General features: G+C 37.6%; 8 protein-coding genes across 8 annotated transcripts; 6 read left to right on the forward strand and 2 right to left on the reverse strand.

Annotated features, from left to right (window-relative positions):
• Positions 1–16: 16 nt before the first annotated feature.
• NEPG_02323 (uncharacterized protein) lies at positions 17–2,229 on the forward strand (the record flags this gene model as incomplete). Its single annotated transcript, XM_013204696.1, has 1 exon — positions 17–2,229. The coding sequence occupies one exon, from the start codon at positions 17–19 to the stop codon at positions 2,210–2,212; it is 2,196 nt and encodes a 731-aa protein (XP_013060150.1). The 3' UTR covers positions 2,213–2,229.
• A 380-nt stretch (positions 2,230–2,609) lies between these two features.
• Positions 2,610–10,082, forward strand: NEPG_02324 (uncharacterized protein; the record flags this gene model as incomplete). The annotated part of the gene is made up of 1 exon (XM_013204697.1): positions 2,610–10,082. The coding sequence occupies one exon, from the start codon at positions 2,610–2,612 to the stop codon at positions 10,080–10,082; it is 7,473 nt and encodes a 2,490-aa protein (XP_013060151.1).
• Positions 10,083–10,567: 485 nt separating this feature from the next.
• NEPG_02325 (uncharacterized protein) lies at positions 10,568–11,307 on the forward strand (the record flags this gene model as incomplete). Its single annotated transcript, XM_013204698.1, has 1 exon — positions 10,568–11,307. One exon carries the CDS (start codon positions 10,568–10,570, stop codon positions 11,198–11,200), a length of 633 nt encoding a protein of 210 aa, XP_013060152.1. The 3' UTR covers positions 11,201–11,307.
• Positions 11,308–11,729: 422 nt separating this feature from the next.
• NEPG_02326 (uncharacterized protein) lies at positions 11,730–12,563 on the forward strand (the record flags this gene model as incomplete). The annotated part of the gene is made up of 1 exon (XM_013204699.1): positions 11,730–12,563. The coding sequence occupies one exon, from the start codon at positions 11,730–11,732 to the stop codon at positions 12,561–12,563; it is 834 nt and encodes a 277-aa protein (XP_013060153.1).
• A 26-nt stretch (positions 12,564–12,589) lies between these two features.
• Positions 12,590–13,028, reverse strand: NEPG_02327 (uncharacterized protein; the record flags this gene model as incomplete). The annotated part of the gene is made up of 1 exon (XM_013204700.1): positions 12,590–13,028. The coding sequence occupies exon 1, from the start codon at positions 13,019–13,021 to the stop codon at positions 12,590–12,592; it is 432 nt and encodes a 143-aa protein (XP_013060154.1). The 5' UTR covers positions 13,022–13,028.
• Positions 13,029–13,056: 28 nt separating this feature from the next.
• Positions 13,057–14,799, forward strand: NEPG_02328 (uncharacterized protein; the record flags this gene model as incomplete). Its single annotated transcript, XM_013204701.1, has 1 exon — positions 13,057–14,799. The coding sequence occupies one exon, from the start codon at positions 13,057–13,059 to the stop codon at positions 14,767–14,769; it is 1,713 nt and encodes a 570-aa protein (XP_013060155.1). The 3' UTR covers positions 14,770–14,799.
• Positions 14,800–15,388: 589 nt separating this feature from the next.
• On the forward strand, positions 15,389–17,264 carry NEPG_02329 (uncharacterized protein; the record flags this gene model as incomplete). The annotated part of the gene is made up of 1 exon (XM_013204702.1): positions 15,389–17,264. The coding sequence occupies one exon, from the start codon at positions 15,389–15,391 to the stop codon at positions 17,243–17,245; it is 1,857 nt and encodes a 618-aa protein (XP_013060156.1). The 3' UTR covers positions 17,246–17,264.
• Positions 17,265–17,466: 202 nt separating this feature from the next.
• On the reverse strand, positions 17,467–18,565 carry NEPG_02330 (uncharacterized protein; the record flags this gene model as incomplete). The annotated part of the gene is made up of 1 exon (XM_013204703.1): positions 17,467–18,565. One exon carries the CDS (start codon positions 18,563–18,565, stop codon positions 17,480–17,482), a length of 1,086 nt encoding a protein of 361 aa, XP_013060157.1. The 3' UTR covers positions 17,467–17,479.
• Between the last annotated feature and the right edge of the window lie 10 nt (positions 18,566–18,575).

The raw sequence follows: 18,575 nt of genomic DNA on the forward strand, positions 1-18,575 counted from the left end.
TTGCAATAAACAATAAATGTTTCGAAGTGAAGATGTAAGCATGGTTAGATTATATATCTCCCCAGATATAGCAAGAAATGCATTGGAAGAGCTTGGCCAGCGGGATATACTGCACATAGTATCACAAAACACAAATTTGCTGAATAAAACAGACCATTGCTTGGAAATGGAAAAAATACTGGCAAGAATTGCATTTCTTACCCAGAAGCTGAATGAAAACAAAGTTACTCTAATAAAGGGGACAAACATTCCTCCGCTCAACACAACGATAGAGGCACTGTCTGCTTCAATAGAAAAGCACTACTACAGAGTTGCACAGCTTGCACAGATCATGAAAGACACTGGAGAGGCAGTTGAGAAGATGGAGGAGGATGTGATTGTACTGCAGGACATGCAGAGAATTTCTACGGAAGGGTTTAAAGACTTAGAATTTGAGACGGGAAAGATGGAGAACGTCGGATTGGAATATGTGGCAGGTGTTATTTCAAAAGACCAAATATTTACACTAGAAAAATTCTTGTGGAAGTCATTGCACGGAAATCTTTGCTTTGTCTCTGTTGAAATGGTGACGCCCACAAAAATGGGGTTTATATGTTTCACACACGGAGAAAAGGCAATTGAGAGGGTTAGAAATATCTGTACAAAGATCAATGCAAGGATTATCAGATATGAAAGCCAGGCAACAGAGAGGAAGGAAGGTGATCTATTGAATGTTTCAGAGAATCTATCTCAGCTAACTAAGCTTCATAAGATTAACACAGAAGCATTCTATACAGAGATAAAAAACATATCAAGAGAAATCGTCATATGGAAGTACTACATAATTAGAGAGATAGAGATAGAAACTGCACTGTCTAAGCTGCAAATGAACAAAGATAATTCCTACCTAACAGGAGAGGGGTTTATACTGAAAAGAAATGAAGAGCGGTTTGGAAAGTTAATTAAAAAAATAGGAGAGGTGCATGGAGATGCAGCAGCTGAAATAATTGCGATACCAGAAGGCACTATGCTTCCCACGCACTTTGACACAAACCCAATTACGCAGTGCTTCCAAGATCTTACAAATGTTTACAGCATGCCGATGTACAAAGAGATAAACCCAACAATATTTTCAGTCTCCACCTTCCCATTTTTATTTGGTGTGATGTTTGGGGATGTGGGCCATGGCCTGATATTTATTGGAATGGGATTTTATTTTTTGAGAAAGCAGAAAGTAACAGACCTTCCGGATTTAGTAGAAATACTATATAATGCAAGATACCTATTCATATTTATGGGGCTGTGGGCTGTGTATTTTGGATTTTTATACGGCGATTTTATGGGCTGTTCATTTGGAAGCCAGCTTTCTGGGTATACAGAGAGTGGTGTGAGGAAAGGTCTGTGCCTCTTTGGAATAGATTACACATGGCACCATGCAGAGAACAGTTCAGTATTTGTGAATTCACTCAAAATGAAAATGAGTATAGTGTTTGGGTTCTTCCACATTACGCTGGGAATGGTTCTGGGGGCAATTAATGCAGTGTACAATAAGAACATGATAACGCTGCTTGGGGTCATTATACCGCAGTTTATAATATTCTTTGGGCTGATTGGGTATATGGTATTCTTGATAATTTTTAAGTGGTGCACGGGGTATTCTACATGGCCAGGTATTATTTCTGTTATAATTGACATGGCATCATTTAAAACCCCAGAAACCCCAATATATCCAGGGCAGGGCCTAATACAAACACTTATTATGGTGGTGGTACTAGCATCATTCCCAGTTATGTTATTAGCAGAGCCAGTGTATAGAACCATAACAAAGAAGATGCACAAGAACTCTTCTCTATCGGATGTATGGCTGCACTCTCTGATCGAAGGAATAGAGTTTACAATGGGGCTGATTTCAAATATATCTTCGTATTTGAGGCTGTGGGCAGTTTCACTAGCGCACGCAGAGTTGAGTAAAATAATCTTCAGTAAAACAGTTGGGAATGAAGAAATGTCGCTGGCATTCAGAAGTATAAGTTCTATTATGTGGCTTGGTGCCACGCTTGTCCTTCTTATAGGGTTGGAAGGGCTGAGTGCCACTCTGCACAGCCTAAGGCTGCACTGGGTTGAGTTTGGGTCAAAGTTCTTTAAAGGAGACGGTCTTCTTTTTAACCCATTTACATTTAAACCCGGCGTCCTTCTAAACTCAGATAGAATCCCAGGAGGAAATACTGAGTAATTTAAATAAATATTTCGGATTAACTCGAACTGCCAGAATGTATTTAAGAAGTAGCATAAGCAACAAGCCACTATTTAAGACGTAATCTAGAATTAATCAGTATAAATAAGACACCAAAGCATTTCAGCCCTTTTTTGGTGCTTAATTGTATTTTCTAATATGTTCTCATATTTAGCCTTGAACTGTTTCAAATTGTGCATATACTTGTCAGTGCATTGAGTGGTATTGTATAAATAAAGCACTTTAGGTGATTTCTGGCTGTGCTGTGTGGTGGTGGGCCCACAGTATTAATGTATGTTGTGACAAATGTATATTACACGCAGTGTATTTAGATTTATAATAAATTTAGGATAATCTAGTAAACTGAAAGTATTTAAAGATTTGTTTTTTTATTTTTATGAAGATTGAAAGGCCAATGGAGAGGCGATTCTCACAGCCAGGCAAGCAGATTTCAAATATAATAAAGCAGTTGTCAAATCTACCGGAAGAGGAGCTTCCAACGTATCTGAACAATATATACGAGTGGCGGTGCGCCAAGACAGATCTTCTGTACTGGGTTGACGTACTTGATAGATTTGATGAGATCTTGAAGGCAGTTGTAACAGAATATGGGTTAGGCCAATTTCAAAACAAACCCATGAAAGAATCAGATAAAGAGATGGTTTATGCGATATTAAAATTTCAGAAACTGTTGGTTGAGAACAGTTCGAACAAAAGCATGTTCAGCTCATTTGATGTGGTAGAGCCTTTTATCTATTCGTTTGAGCTGGATTTAGCGATTGAAGCGCTTTATTTGGTTTCATTCTTTGCTTCGAAGATTCACATACAGCGATCAATAAAGACAAGCATGGCTCTGATGAAGATGGAGACACTGAAAATACTAATTGAGCGAGTGAAGGAGAAGCCGCAGAGCATGTACACGTACTATGATGAGACTACAAATAATTGCAAGCGGGTGAGTATTAAGAAGGCAGTGAAGAAGGGAATATACAGTATTTCAGATAAGATGCTTCCAAGCCAAGAGATGAGAAGGTTTATACATGCGATACGGCTGCATGAAATGGCTGAGCAGCATGAGAAGTTGAAAATAATAAGAATGCTTGCATTTAGTGCGCTGGTTTACTATAGCTACACAGACCTGCCAATAGACTCTGAGTTTATTAGCCGGGATCTGCCAGAGACACTAGCAATAATCAACACAGAGAGTTATCAGATGAGAGAGGCGGCAGTGACCATGATAGATGCCATATTTCGAATGAGGATTAGGCACTCTGCTGTTATAGCGGCAATGAATGCACAGTCGCATGAAGGGATGATAATGAATCTTTTGAAGAAAGTAGTAAATGAGGATGTTCCAGAGCACTTTGCGATTGTTTTCTTCAATTTTCTTAGTTCATGCTTTGCCTCTGGGCCGTGTGTATCTGCGCTGTTTTCAGCAGGAATTGTGCAGTATGTGTGCAATACACTGAGGGACCGGCCAGATATTTCTTACCGAAAGAGGATGCGGCTGGTGATGGGAGCCAACACATTTTTGTTTACTTTGCCAGCGCCTTTTACATGGTTTATATCCGAGAATGGAATTAGGATCCTTTCAAAGGAATTGCTTCTGGCAGTTGACGTGGCGGTGGGTAACATAAAGGACCACGACCTGCTGATGTACATCAACTCAATAATGAAGATTATATCGCAGCTATTTAAGAATGCAGGAACAGCAGAGGCAATGCGCGGGTTTTTGGAGGGCGAGTTTCCAAGGGCTATTAGCTTGATTCTCTTCCACTCGGAAGAGTTTACACCCTCTATTCTTGCGTATTTGTTTTCAGCGGTTGGGGACTACATTCACAACGAGCCATCAAACCTTCCCTTTATTATTGAGGCAGGAATATTTGATGGGTTTGTGATGTGCATGAAGAAAGAGCTGCCTGAATCGCCAGACTTTCTGCTTGAGCTGCCTAATCTGATTGAGGCGTTCTTTTTGAACTCAGAGCTAATCAAAAAAATAGATGAAGAGAATATCTTGGACAGGATATTTGAGAGCTTTGAAATAGTAAATTTGAGCAATATTATTCTGATGTATGACATAGGCCGTGCGTATGGTATATTCCTGGAGAATCTTGTGCGGCATTATCCGATTATTTCACTGACGGTTAAAGAGAAGATATACAATACAATGAAAAATCTGGAAAGCATGATACCGAACACCGACCTAGAGCTCATGCGGCTTCTGCTTGGGAACTTATTCCGGATGATGCACCGGGCAGTGTACAGAAAGACAACCAACAACCAATTAATTACAGACAAAGGGCTATTGAACAACAGAATAATAAGCATGCTTATGCTGATAGAGATCCCTACAGAAACTGAGCTATACACTGATGTAATGAACATACTAATGGAGGTATTTGATGAGGATCAGACGTATGTTATTTCATACATTGCTAAGGTTATTGATAGAGTCATGAAAAACAAGGTCACCCTAGAGAACATAGAGAAAATCAAAAGAATTCTGCTGATAGTGAACTATCTTATATTCAAAAACGAAGAGACATGCGAAGAGTTTATTAAGCACTGCACGTCCAAGGGGTTCCTGCAGATTGTTAAGAGGATTAGCCAGTACTTTGACAATCTAAAGAAGGACACTGCCCTGGTGAGTGTGGCAAAGAATGAAAGTCTGACCAATCTGTACTATTCGTTTACTATGGGGATACTGAAGACTGTGTACAGGTACAGCAAAACCAATGCTAAGGAGTACTTAAAGATTTTTGGGCTGCTAGTTGAGGACTTATTGAGCAAGACAGAGCAGATAGACCACTTATACTATACACAGCGAATGCACGGGCTGAAGAACTATATTATGGTGGACAAAAGCCCACAGCAATACCCACAGAAGAATGAATTTGTTGTAACGCAGGAGTATCTTATGGGCATTAATCTGAGCGAGACCCTTATGGAGCACGCAAAGAATTCGGTTTCTATGCTGAAGAGCGAGAAAATAACCATGGATGCGCATAAGAAGGTAGTTTCATCCATACTTGAGGTGCTTTCTATATATGTTCGAGGCATTAAAAATCTCTTTGTTCCAGTGAAAGAGCCCAAGAAGAAGGTGTGTGAAATTGAGGAGCATGTGCTTATAATAGCAGAGCTTCTGATGGACTACATAGACAAGAGCAGCATAGAGCATCTGCTGAATATAGTAAAAACTGCCTTCTTTGTTACTCTTAGGAAGCAAATCACAAAAGAGGTGGATAGGGAGAACGAAGGTTCAGCAGAGTATAAGAGAAGGAACATTCTTGGGTCATTTTTCATTTCTGTGTTTTTAAACCTTCCAAAGGAGGAGACAGAAGCTGTTCTGAAATCAGATATTTTCACTATTCTTGTAAAGAACAAAAAAACGTTCAAGCAAGTGTACAACAAGAACTGTTTTGGCCTTCTGCAGTATGCGGCAATTAAGGAGAGCAGGGTGTTTTCGCATCTGGTCTCGTTTATTCCAAAGATGACCAAGCAAGTGGGGGCATCTACAGACCCGGCTTTTTTGAAACTTTATGCAGTTGGACTTGTTTTTGTGGCAATACGGGACACACTGAAGAAAACAACAGTTCTTTCTAGATTCATAGGAAACGTTGTTTTCGCAGAGAGTATGTGCCCAATGGTTGTAGAGGCGCAGGGAATAGTTATTCTTGCGATTGTTAAGCTAAAAATAGAGTATAATCTTGCAATAACAATAGAAGACCCAATTATTCATTTGAATCGGATATATGCAATAGTAGAAACGGCAGAGCAGAAAGAAAGCTTGGTCATTCTAGCCAACCTTCTGATAAGAAGGGTGATAGAAAGCAAAGAGGCGGCGAAAGAGGCAGTGGACACTATTATAAAGAACAAGCATTTGGGGAAAAGCCGGATGTACACTGTTCACACTGTGTGCAGCAATCTACGAAATGCGTTGTTCTACTCAATCACATCCTTCCTGGAGTATCTTTCAAGTAACTTTGAGTGCATTAGTGCGGGGTGGGAGGACATTCGGCACAAGCTTCCAGATGAGCCGGCAAACCCCACAGAGAGTGGGCAGATATCAGAGGCAGTGCTGGAGACTCTTTCAGATGGGCTATTCACAAAACAGATAAAGATATATTCTGGGCTAAATGCCGAGCTTTTTAGAACACTATTCGTGCACAGGGCAACTGGCAAGATGGAGCAGATAGTGCGAATTCACTCGCTGTGTCTCTTAGTAGTTTCTTTCCCGCAGCTTATTTCAACACTTGTGCTAGAGGACTATTCATTCTTTATGTACTTCTTGGAGAACCATGCAGCGTACTCTAAATCACTGAAGCCGAGTGCATTCCAGCAGGAAGACAAAACCCTTGCGTACTGGTCGGGCCACTTTATTATGCTTATATTCAACCATACAACGTATGTAGAGGTTAAGAAATACATTCTAGAGAAGGTTTTGGAGCTGCTTCCTACGTCTATTAATGCAACGGTTATTTTTTCTGAGCTCATACAGGAGATTCTTACGATGCGATTCAGCAAGAACACATTTGACGAGAACACGGCGCTTGTGAAAGAGATGAACTGTTTAGAGGTTATGATCAGAAGCACCATGCAGATAGATAACAGAAGAAAGGACTATGGGTCTATCATGGAGATACTTACCAAGCCAATGGAGTATATCACGCGTATTTTAGCAGTTGATGAGAAAGAAGCGTTTTATGAAGAGGTTACGCAGTCAGAAGAAGAGGTTTATTTTGAAGACATTGATGAAGGGTACATGGAAGACTTTGACACAGATGAGACAATGGATAGTGACCAGGTGGTGTATGATGACACAGAGGAGAACTCACAGGAAGTAGGGGAGTTGTGCAGTGAGGATTCGCTGACTGTATACACTGCAGAGTCAAATAACTATGGGGAGTATCTTATGTCAGATGAAGAATCATCAAGTGAGGAAGAAGGCATGGATGAGGAGCAGTTCTCGTCTGAGCAGTCGGAGAAGAATGAGTTCCTAAAGTCACTCTGCATACTTCCTATATCTAAGCTGATAGGAAAAGAAATGGAGATATTCAATGCAGATGAAAGAATGCCTTTTGTGCAAAAAATACTTGAAGGCATCATTATTTCAAATCTCCAGGAGAAAGAGCCTTCTTCTACAGATGAAGAAACTTTTGACAGCGAGGAGGGATCATATCGCAGGCACCAGTATCTCATGCGGCGGGAAGAGGAGAATGATGATGAAGAGCTAAATGACTATGCAATCGACCCTACAGACCCAGATGCGCACTTAGACGACGAGGGTCCAGAAGAAATTGATGAGGGCGTAGACGAGTATGATGACGAGTCGCAGTATGACTATGATGGAAATGGGTCTGATGACGAAGAGTATGATGACGAAGAAAGCTTTGCAACTGGAGAAGAAATAGCCATTGGTGATGAAAATGGAGAAATTCCTGAGTTGGATGTGGAGGTTTTAAATAATCTACCGTCTTCTATTCTAGAGGACACGGTTGAAAACTTCTACCAGGACAGAATCTCGTCAAGCACTGAGTACCGCGCAATAAGTCTGCACTTTTTGAACAGACTTAGAGAGGAGGTGCGAAGTGTATTTGAGGAGCACGAGGCTCGGTATATGGAAACATTCGCAGGAGAAATTGTGCCACGCAGAGAGGAGAAGAAAAAGAAGCCACAGGAGATGCCATTTATTGCTGAGAGAGAGGCCGCTGCCTCTGTCCCTATTGACATTGTTTTTGGGCTTATTCACATGGTCCTGCAGTGCGGAAACAGAAGAAACCTTTATCGAATAATTCATAATATATCTGCAAATAAAGAAGTGCGGATATTTTCAGTGGAGACTTTGGTTAACTCAATTCATCAGGCTATGGTAGAAGGGGCTAGCAGCTCTGCTGGCGCAGGGAGTTCAACTGTAAATGCAAGCGCTGGGTCATCTGGAAACAATGAAGCAATCGCACCAGAGGTAATTACAAAGAGAGGATTTGAAGCATTAACATATCTGTGCACCAAGTCGTCCGACTTTACGACTGTTTTCAGCTACAACACAGAGCTGATAAATAAGATACTTCAAGCTACTAACAAGAGGACTATTGCTGAGAGCGTTAAGCTTTTGAGCACTGTGGGTGACTGTTTCAATAATGATAAAGTATCAGAGCCAGAAAACATTGAAGTGCGCAAGTACATAGGCTTTTTGGAGTATGACATGACAGATGATACTTTTAAGCATTTCTGTGAGTTTATTAAAAAAACAGACCGGTTCTATAGGCCTATGTATCTTCTCTATTTAATGGGAGGAAGCAAAAAAAGCCTTGAAGAGTGTCTGGATAAAAAAGCAGAATTTAACAGCCACACACACCATAAGGGCATTATAAAGCTTGTTAGAATGCTGAGTTTGGTAAATATCATGGGAATAACAGAGACGTATCTGGATAGTCTTATGGAACTTAGAGAGATGCCGTTCTGGGAATACTATTTTAATATTATCCTGCCTAAGGAGAAGGAATCATTGTATGCATCGTCAATTCTTCCTCTATTTAAGGCATTTGTCATTGTGCATACGATACAGATGTATATAGGAAGAAATGAAAACGTAAATGAGTTCTCAGAGATACCAAATAGCGACTCATCTATATACTATAATGTGGTAGAGAAGGAGAAAGACCTTATTAACACATTTATTCAAGCAGACCCGGATCTATTATTCCATGCGTTTGCAGGCCTTCAGAAGAAAATATTAGACTTTGACAACAAGCGGATATACTTCTACAAAAAAATACGGGAAGATGTGCAGCTACGGCCAACTATTTCGCTTATGGTGCAGAGAGGAGCAGTGTTTGAGGATACTTTCCACCAGCTAATGCGGCTGAATGGAGAGCAAGTAAGAAATGCAAAGTTCAACATTAAGTTTGCAGGAGAGGAAGGTGTTGATGCAGGCGGCCTTACACGAGAGTGGTACTCTGAGCTGAGTAAAGAGATGTTCAATGCAAACTATGCACTTTTCACTCCTATAGGCTCTTCATACCAGCCAAACCACATAAGCCACATAAACCCAGAGCATCTTGTATACTTCAAATTTATTGGGCGTATTATTGGAAAGGCTGTGTATGATGAAATGACTGTTGACTGCCACTTTACACGGGCCTTCTATAAGCGTGTGCTAAGTATTCCTGTTGACCTCACTGATGTTGAAGCATTAGATCCAGAGTTCCACCGGTCTCTTGTCTGGATTCTTGAAAATGACATTGAGAATGTTCTGGAGATGACTTTTTCGCTAGAGCAAGACCGATTTGGAATTACCGAAGTAATTGATTTGAAGGAGAATGGAAGAAACATTGCAGTAACAAATGAGAATAAGCGAGAGTATGTAGAGCTTGTGTGTAGGTTCAAGCTTGTCCGAGTGATTGAAAGACAGTTGTCTGCATTTGCAGAGGGATTCTTTGAAATACTAGACGTAGATATGCTAAGGATGTTCAATGAAAAAGAGCTTGAGCTTCTAATCAGTGGTCTTCCAGAAATTGACGTGGATGACTGGCGCAACAATACTATATACTTTGGGTACACTTCAGACTCACAAGTTATTCGATGGTACTGGCGAGCAGTGCGTAATTTCAGCATGGAAGAGAGAGCCAAACTCCTGCAATTTGCCACAGGAACTTCTAAGCTACCTCTTGAGGGATTCGCAGGCCTGCGGTGCCAAAACGGAAACCAGAAATTCCAAATCCACAAAGCATCCGGCGGATCATCCAGACTGCCAACTGCACATACATGTTTCAACCAACTAGATCTACCAGAGTATGACTCATATGAGCAATTAGTTAAGGCGCTTCTTTTCTCACTAGAAGAGTGTACTAGTGGGTTTGGATTTGCATAATAATAAATTAGCTTCTATTATATCTAACTGTTTCTTTATAGTAATAGAAATCTTAAGCATGCATACTCAAAAAGTACATAAACTCATATTTTATATTTCTATCACACTGTCTACACAATATATTTATACACGAGCATATAAGACACAGTGCATAATTACTGAAATTACTCCACAAATTCATAAATATACAGAATGTGATCTCTAATAATTACTTTATATTTGATATATGTAATATTACATCTGTCTATCTCTCTGATTTTAATCCATATTCACTAACAAATTGATCCATGCGATGTGAAATTGTGATAGAAATACTTCCATCCCATTATAAATTGAATGTGTGATTATATCTATTCTGATGGAGTGTATTCTACTTAATATATGAACTATTCTATCTTTCTGATACCTCATTTGGATTCTGCTTTGTTCTACTGCTTTAATGCAGACACGTATACAGCAACAGAATAATTTGCAAATTTATTTTTATGCTCTTGGTTCTTGTGGTTTCCAGCCAGTTCCCAATGAGCGCAGAGTCAATGAATGACCTGCTTGTTTTTCTTATAATGTATCTACGCACAGGCCATAACAATAGGCTAAAGATAGTTAATAAACTTTCTATCTTATTTGATTCTGATGTGGATTTAGAAGAGAACCTCACAGACAAAATACTGCAGGGTTTTAATGGCGCACCATCCACCGGCCAGTGCAGAGACCTTGGTTATGCTCTTCTACTGATTCAAAAGGAAAAAAGAGATAAAAGTAAAATACTTTTCTTTTCCTCAGGCAATGCGTCACTCAACTTCATAAAATGCGCATTTACTGCAAGAAAATTAAACATACACGTAGACTGTATAATACCAAATGATGGGTTTGTATCACAAGTATCAGATGTTCTAAAAAGACCAGCATTCTGCATATCCTCCGGAGAGTCTTTATTTGAGTACTTAATGGGAATGCTTTCCATAGACTTTGGCCGGATCAGCAGAAAGAATGTCCACAGATTCTGCATATGCCATAATAAAGAAATACAGACAGGGTATCTCTGTCCAATCTGCCTCGGTCTTTACTGTAAATTTGTTCCTTTATGTAAGCATTGTAAGACAAGATTCGTCTTTTAATTTCTAGTTATACAATCATGGCTTAATACACTAAAAATAGAAATAATACTGCTTGAATGATTTCTGGTATTTTGAATTATCAGAACATTCAGAATGTGCACTGTCCTGTACTGAAGATAATTTACAAGTGGTTTTATGTATTATACGCTTATATTTGCTATTGTTTTATTATTCTATAGATAATAAAAGTACTTAAAACTTACTACACATATATCATAAAATTATGAATATAATTATTATAAATTACTACAGTAAATACAGGCATAAGTGAATAAACAAATAAATGTATATTTATGTTTAGCTTTAATGCCAAATAATACGGATTGTTCATTATTATAAAAATTAGCAGGTAGTAAAATAAAAGTATATTAATAAAATAAGGATTTAAATAAAATGTGAACTATGCATAATTTATTAAAAATAAAATATTATTTATGCCTTATATAAAATATATAATGATCTTTTCTTAAAAAAAATAATAAGATAGAGTTACCACAGGAATATAAAAGAAGAAAGAATTCAGAAAAGAATGAAAAATATAGGACAAATCAGGACAGGACAGATCTTGTCAGGGAAGAGATATGTACTCAGAGAAAAAACTAAAGTGGGCCTTATCCCATTTAACTCTTGTTATATTTGTGGGAGGGGTATTTTATCAGAAGAAATGGGTGTTTCAGATGTCAAGTCATTATTTAAAGGGTTTAAATACGTTGACGGAATAAAATATATGTTAATAAGTAATGAGTGCGGTAAGAGCTCTTATATATATGCAGATGAAGAATTATCCACTGAGCACTGTACGTGTGTAATACCCTATAGGCCATTTACACCGGTTGGGACTCTTTTTAATTTGGAAAGGCCATTTCTAGGGAATATGCACAGCCACCCCTTTCCGGATGTCTACCTAATTCCTATCTTTCCCATTTATTCTCCATATTTTATATCAGTGGAGAAAATAATATCTGGTAAGGATACAAGGACTACCTGCATGTTAAAGAACATACCAAATAAGTTGAATATAAGCCAGTTAATAGAGGTGCTTACATCTATTTGTTACAATGCATTTGACTTTGTCTATCTGCGGATGGACTTTAAAAGTAACTGCAACAATGGATATGCATTCATTAATTTCCGAGAGGCAAAGTACATTCCAATATTTCTTGATGCAATACAGGGAAGAAAGTGGAAGAATTTTAAAAGTGAAAAGAAAGGCGATATAGCATATGCCCGAATACAGGGTCTACACATGCTACAAAGCAGATTCAGGAGAAGTGATATTCTAGCAGCAGACAAAGAATACTGGCCAGTAATTTTTAACAAAAAAGGGGATCAAGTACTTGCATCTGAATGGAAGTTGCACTAATAGCCAAAAGATTTTATTTGTTGTATTTATACACCTTTACACTTGTTTAATAATTCCTTTGACTTTTCTAAAAGAGCCAGCTGGTCTGTTAAAATACTACCAGCCTGTGCGCATGACTGCTTGTCATAAAACCATAGCCCAAATACTTCAATTTCCTTCTTGTGGGCTATTTTTATAATAATAAACCGGTCGAAAATCTCTATGCCGTGCACTGCTTTGTCTATCAAAAGATGAAAATCTGCAGGTGCTTTTCGATTTAGCACCAGAATGCATGTGGATGGAATTATTTTTCTCTTATACAAATGGATTGCTCCTTCTGTGCATGTATTAATCCATTTGTTCTCATATTTAAGGACCAAAACGTTAATAGATGTTAGGAGTAGGTGACTATACTGTGCGTCCTTTCCTTTGAGCATTCTATTAGTTACTTCATTTGTCGGTGGTCTCTTTGTGTGCATGTTTCCCTTGTTTTAATTGGTTTTTTTTATTTGTTATGGCACATATTCAAGTTCTGAAGAAACTTCATGCCTCAGATATAAAAGACGGAGTAATTTACGAAAACCGGCTGTATACTGTCGGAAGAGACCGGGTTGTGCACATATCCTCACTGCCTGATTTAGAAAGTGTTGGAGGGTCAGAAAACCTTGGTGCACCTATAAACTCTGTGTGCATACACAATGCAGTTTTGTATGCGGGACTGCAGACAGGAGAGATAGTAAGGTATGCAATAGAAATGGATGAAAACAGTGAAGAATCTGGCAGTGCTGGGAAAAAAGAGATTACTCTTAAGCTGCTAGGAAGAAGTAAAGTGCATGGAGACAATGTATGCTCATTAAGCAGCTTTGATGAGGGGGTTATTAGCACATCCTGGGATGGTTCAGTTGGTGTGATTAAAGAAAATCAATCTCCAGAAGTAATAAGAATAGAAAGTGTTGCTTGGTCGGCTAAGAAAGTCCCTAATGAAGATACAATTATAGCTGGATGTATAGATGGGTCTATATGCACGATTAAAAAAGTAAATGGAAGATATACCCAGGTTAAAGGTATAAAACTGCATGCTACTTGCATTAGAGACATCTGTATGGAGAACGATCGGTATGCCACGGTATCCAACACAGGTGTAGTTATTGTTACAGAGCGCAATGGCCGGGTGCTTCATAAGATGGATCTAAATAACACTAGCTTTAGAATAAATAAGTACACAGCAGGAAATGCCACTGGTTACATTGTTTCTGCAGATGAGGGAATGGTTTATCTTTTAAGTGAGACTCTAGAAAGCCTTTTCAGTATAGCTGCGCCCACTCTTTCTTGCTGGAATGCACTGTCAGAAAATGGCAGAATATTTGCACTAGGCGCTGATGGAAGAGTATATGTTTTTGCCGATAAGGAAGGCAATCCGCAGTACCAAAAAGAGCTAGAAGAGTTACAGAATAAGATGGGAAGCGACAAAGTACAAGACACTGCACCGCCAGCCCAAAAACAAGCAGAGGATGCAAATAGCAGCCCACAGTACAAAGTAATTGATGATAAAGTATATGAGCTAAAAGACGGGGAGTGGGAATTATTTGGGAGCACCGTGGAGAAGAAAAAGAAAGACCATACAATTACAATTACCCTAGGAGAGGCCAACTATACACTCTCATTTGACAAAACAGATAAGTATGAAGAGGTGGCACTTGGATTTGTAAAAGAAAACAATTTGGGCACAGAATACATTCCAGAAATTGTTGAGTTTTTAGACAAGAACTTTGGAAATAAGAAGAAAAGAGACGTGTCGAAATACTTTATGTATGATACGATTGACCTTGATATTGTTGGAAAAAAGATTCAGCCACTTCCTAACAGCAGCACTGTAATTGAATTTCTGCAGGGCATAAAGAATGGAAAGTCCTCCCAGCATAATGAGTCAGATGTAGAGGTAATTCTAAGCGAATGGATGGAAATGGGAACAGAAAAAGTAGCAGTTCTTGATGTGTATAAGTACTTAATTGCTAAAGGTGTAGACATAAATTTGTCATTCTTAAAACACATAGACCCATTTTTTTGTAAAAAAGTAGCTCTTGTCTTTTCTCTTATTTCTACAAATGTGCTAGCCATGCGCCCAGAGTGCAAGTCACTGGTTGACAATACAATGACAAAAATAATTGACAAGCAATTAGTAAATTCTAAAGTTCTTCAGAACTACAAAAACAACAGAAGGCTTTAAAATAAAATAATTAACAAATGAATAAAAATCACATTAATTAAGTTAAATCTATTATACAAAAAAGTGTCCTCTAAATACACATCTATTCTATAGGATTAAAAATATATAGAATATATCTGTGGTGTCATCACCACTCAAGCGCGCAGGCTCGAGACCGATCCTCCAATGCGCCTACGCGCGCGGTGATCCAGCCTTCGCAAAAGGCCCGGATCTAATAATCACAAATTAACTTTGGACTATATAAGTAGCACGCACCCAGACAATACTGGGACAACTACGGGAAACATTTACCACAAGGCTCAGCGCCAATAGCGCCACAAGGACTCCGCGTCCGCGCACATCCCAATATTCTAATAATCATAATAAAGAGCATCCCTTAATACTATCTTTATCTATCCTGGACTATGTTATCCGGGTGGCGACGGTGCCTCCTCGTGAGCACATTATATAGAATATATCGAATTAGTACAAACCAGTTAGAAGGTTTATAATAAACATAAAAATTTGTAAATTTTAATTAATCTGGAAGTAAAACTGACTTATAGGGCTTATATTCTTTATTCATACAACAGAGGTTAAAATATTTCCTTAAATATAAAAATTCTAAAAATAAATATTAATGAGGTACATTAAGGAAGCCATACTATGCACATTAGCACTGTTCCTATGCAAGTGCTCAGTAGAAGAAACGGAAGAAAGCCCATTTTATGGAAGACACACGTCAGATGATTCAACAGTCAATGAATCATGCATTTCAAATGAATGTTCATTTGATATAGCGACTATATCATATGATCGTAGAGCATCAACAATTTCAGATATATTAAATACTATTAATAGTTTAAATGAGAGCAGTATGGCAGAATGCGAAGCTACATTTCCGGAAGAAAACAGATCAATAACTAGAAATAGTTCTTTCACACTGTCATGTGTGGCTGCATCTAAATATAAAAAAATAGACGAAAAACTAATTAGGGACTTTAACAATAACTGTATGGCGTTAAAGTTCTTTTCAAAAGATCAGATTGATGATATACTCAAAAATTGGGAGTCTATTCACGCAAAGTATTTAGAAATAATTTCCAACGTAGATGATCCTCTAATAGAATTAATTCATGATATAGAAACCAACTCAGAAATAATAGCTAGCAATGACTGCAATGAAAAAACTACTGAAATAGAAGAATATATAAAGAAGATAGAAGGAATATTTGGGAGTCAAAATATAATAGAAGAAGACAGAAAAGGATTGTATGAATGCTTGAATGCTCTAAAAAATGTTGGCGAAGAAAATATTAAACTTGTTTTTAAGAATAGTAATGATAGGATGCGCGGACTCCATAAAATAGTAGATTCTGCCAAAAATGCAATTAAAGATGAGTTTAATAAAATCTATTTTCAGAGCTGTTTTAAACTAAAAAAGAAAAAAGTCTATTTTCAGAAGAACAAGGATAAAAAAGAAATAATCTGGAGAATTGTTGATTTAATGAATATAATTGTAAGGCTAGCAGAAAAAATACAGAATGGCATACTTGAACCAAGCAAATCTTTAATATCTGATCTTGCTAAACATGGAATGAACGCGGATAATGACATGCAAATAGGATCAAGTAGTCTAAAAGACTGTATAAAAACAATTGAGAGTATATTGTTTGCAGCAACTCCTGGGTTTATTACTATAGAATTAACAAGTAAAATGAAAATGTTCGTAAGAGATGAAATGTTGAGCATAAAAAATAAGCATAATAATAATCCAAATATGATTTGTAAACTTATTATAAGTGTCGTCTGTAAAAGTCTACTTAATCACTTTATTGCAGAGTCAAGTTCTTCCAGAGATGTCTTTTTATTTGGGTGCAACCTTAAAGCGAACTTTTCTGCAATACAAGCAGGAATAAAGTTCTATCATATATTAGAAAATATCGAACTACGAAGCAAAAATGTAAAACAATCTTCCCTGAGAGCAAGCAAAAGAAGAACAGTCACTTCCTATTTTACATCATTATTTGACAGAAAAAATGGTTCTATAACTGAACAAATAAAAAGTGCTGAAAATGATTTAAAACATGCACTGATGGAATCTTCACGTGAATTAGAAAATAAGAAACCTCCCTCAAAAAACAATGTATTTATGTACTTGGGAAACATAGACTACTTTGAACAGCCATTTGATAATGAATCCAAGTATAATAGATTGATTTCAGAAGTATTCAGTTACATCGATTATGAGATGGATAGTCTGAATAATACTTTTAAAATGAAAAATGATACATCTCATAATATAAACGCGCTTGCTATATATACAGTATTGTTCTACCGTATAATGACACTTGCTTCAATAGAAAATATTCTAATCGATATGAATTTCATGGCAGTGTCAAAATACGCATTGCGAATAGTTGCTAATCAGTCAGATGAGCAGAAGTATATTATGAATTTTTTGCTTAACCCAGATAGTATACTTTCTTTCGAATAAACTACAATATGATTAGAAGGCATATAAATAAATTCTGAAGATTTTAAACATACAGAAATAACACAATTTGTATATTTTCATTGTTATAAGAAATACTCCCTAACAGAAATAGAAAGTGATTGATTTGTTTTAAACTTCTTATACTCCGCACATCGGATGTTTTCGGATTAAAATATTATTTAGCTGGCAAGTTAAATACAAAACTACTTAGATTTATTTGGTATTTATTTCAATTTACACCTTTCGTTTATGTGGAGAAGGGGACTTTAGAAGGGGTGCTGCTATCACAGAGTAAAGTCCATTGATAACTTTTTCCCTTTTCTCTTTTCTTTGGTGGAACTCTTCTGTTATTTTTTTCATATCATGCTTGTACTTGGCATATTGAACCGTTGATATTGAAATTCGGTTTAAAAGATTCAGAAATGAAATTATGTCTGATTTACTTATGTCCACCGGCTGGCCTTTTGCTCTTTTAAGTAGGTTTAATGCACACTTAAGCCCATCTATCTGCACCTTGCCCCACAGTTTGCATCGCATGCAGTCAACACATCCCATTAGATAGGAAATAGTCCTGCACTTCTCTATGATTTCATCTGATACATTGTACATATCATAGTTATATGCCATGTCCAGGGGAAAGGATCTCTCCAGCGCATTTAGTGTTATAATTCCTCTATGGGAATGTGTCATCTTAAACATCATATCCAGCCCAATAGGAAGTATCGCTATGAGTGTGTCTAATGTATATCTTAAGTTGGAAACATACTCTTCATTAACCTTCTCTGTCATTAGTTTGTAGTTCATGTAAAGCTTCCTATTGACAGGATCTTCATTATAGAAAGAGCACAAGTGGACAGACACAGAGCAGTGGATTCCACTCAAAAGTCTTCTAAGTAAGTGGTCTTGTTTTCCTATTTTATGAATGGCATTCCACACAGGAGACCCATTATAGCCGGTGTATCTCTCTAGTACAGTTTTTAAGTCTACTGCGATATGTGTCTGCCCTTTTGTATTTTCAGTCATCTTTATTTTCTCTCCTATTTCTTCTCTGAACGAGTTCAGCCTGTTCTCGGCTGGTCTCTTTTCTTCCTTCTTCTTATATGTTATTTCACATGAAGCGCCGCACTCTTTCAATTGCTTTCTAATATATTCTGGGCATTCATTATCTATGCTCACCTCAATTCTAGAAAACTCATTTATTGTGCAGAGAATTGACACATTCTTCCTTATTTCTACATTGCTGTACTGCTGTTGTATTACAGCCATTACTTCATATGACAGAAAAAAGACAATGCTCCAGAGAGCTCTCTTCATAATCATAAAAAACAAA

The sequence above is a fragment of the Nematocida parisii genome (assembly GCF_000250985.1).
Source record: "Nematocida parisii ERTm1 unplaced genomic scaffold supercont1.6, whole genome shotgun sequence".
NCBI lineage: Eukaryota > Fungi > Microsporidia > Nematocida > Nematocida parisii.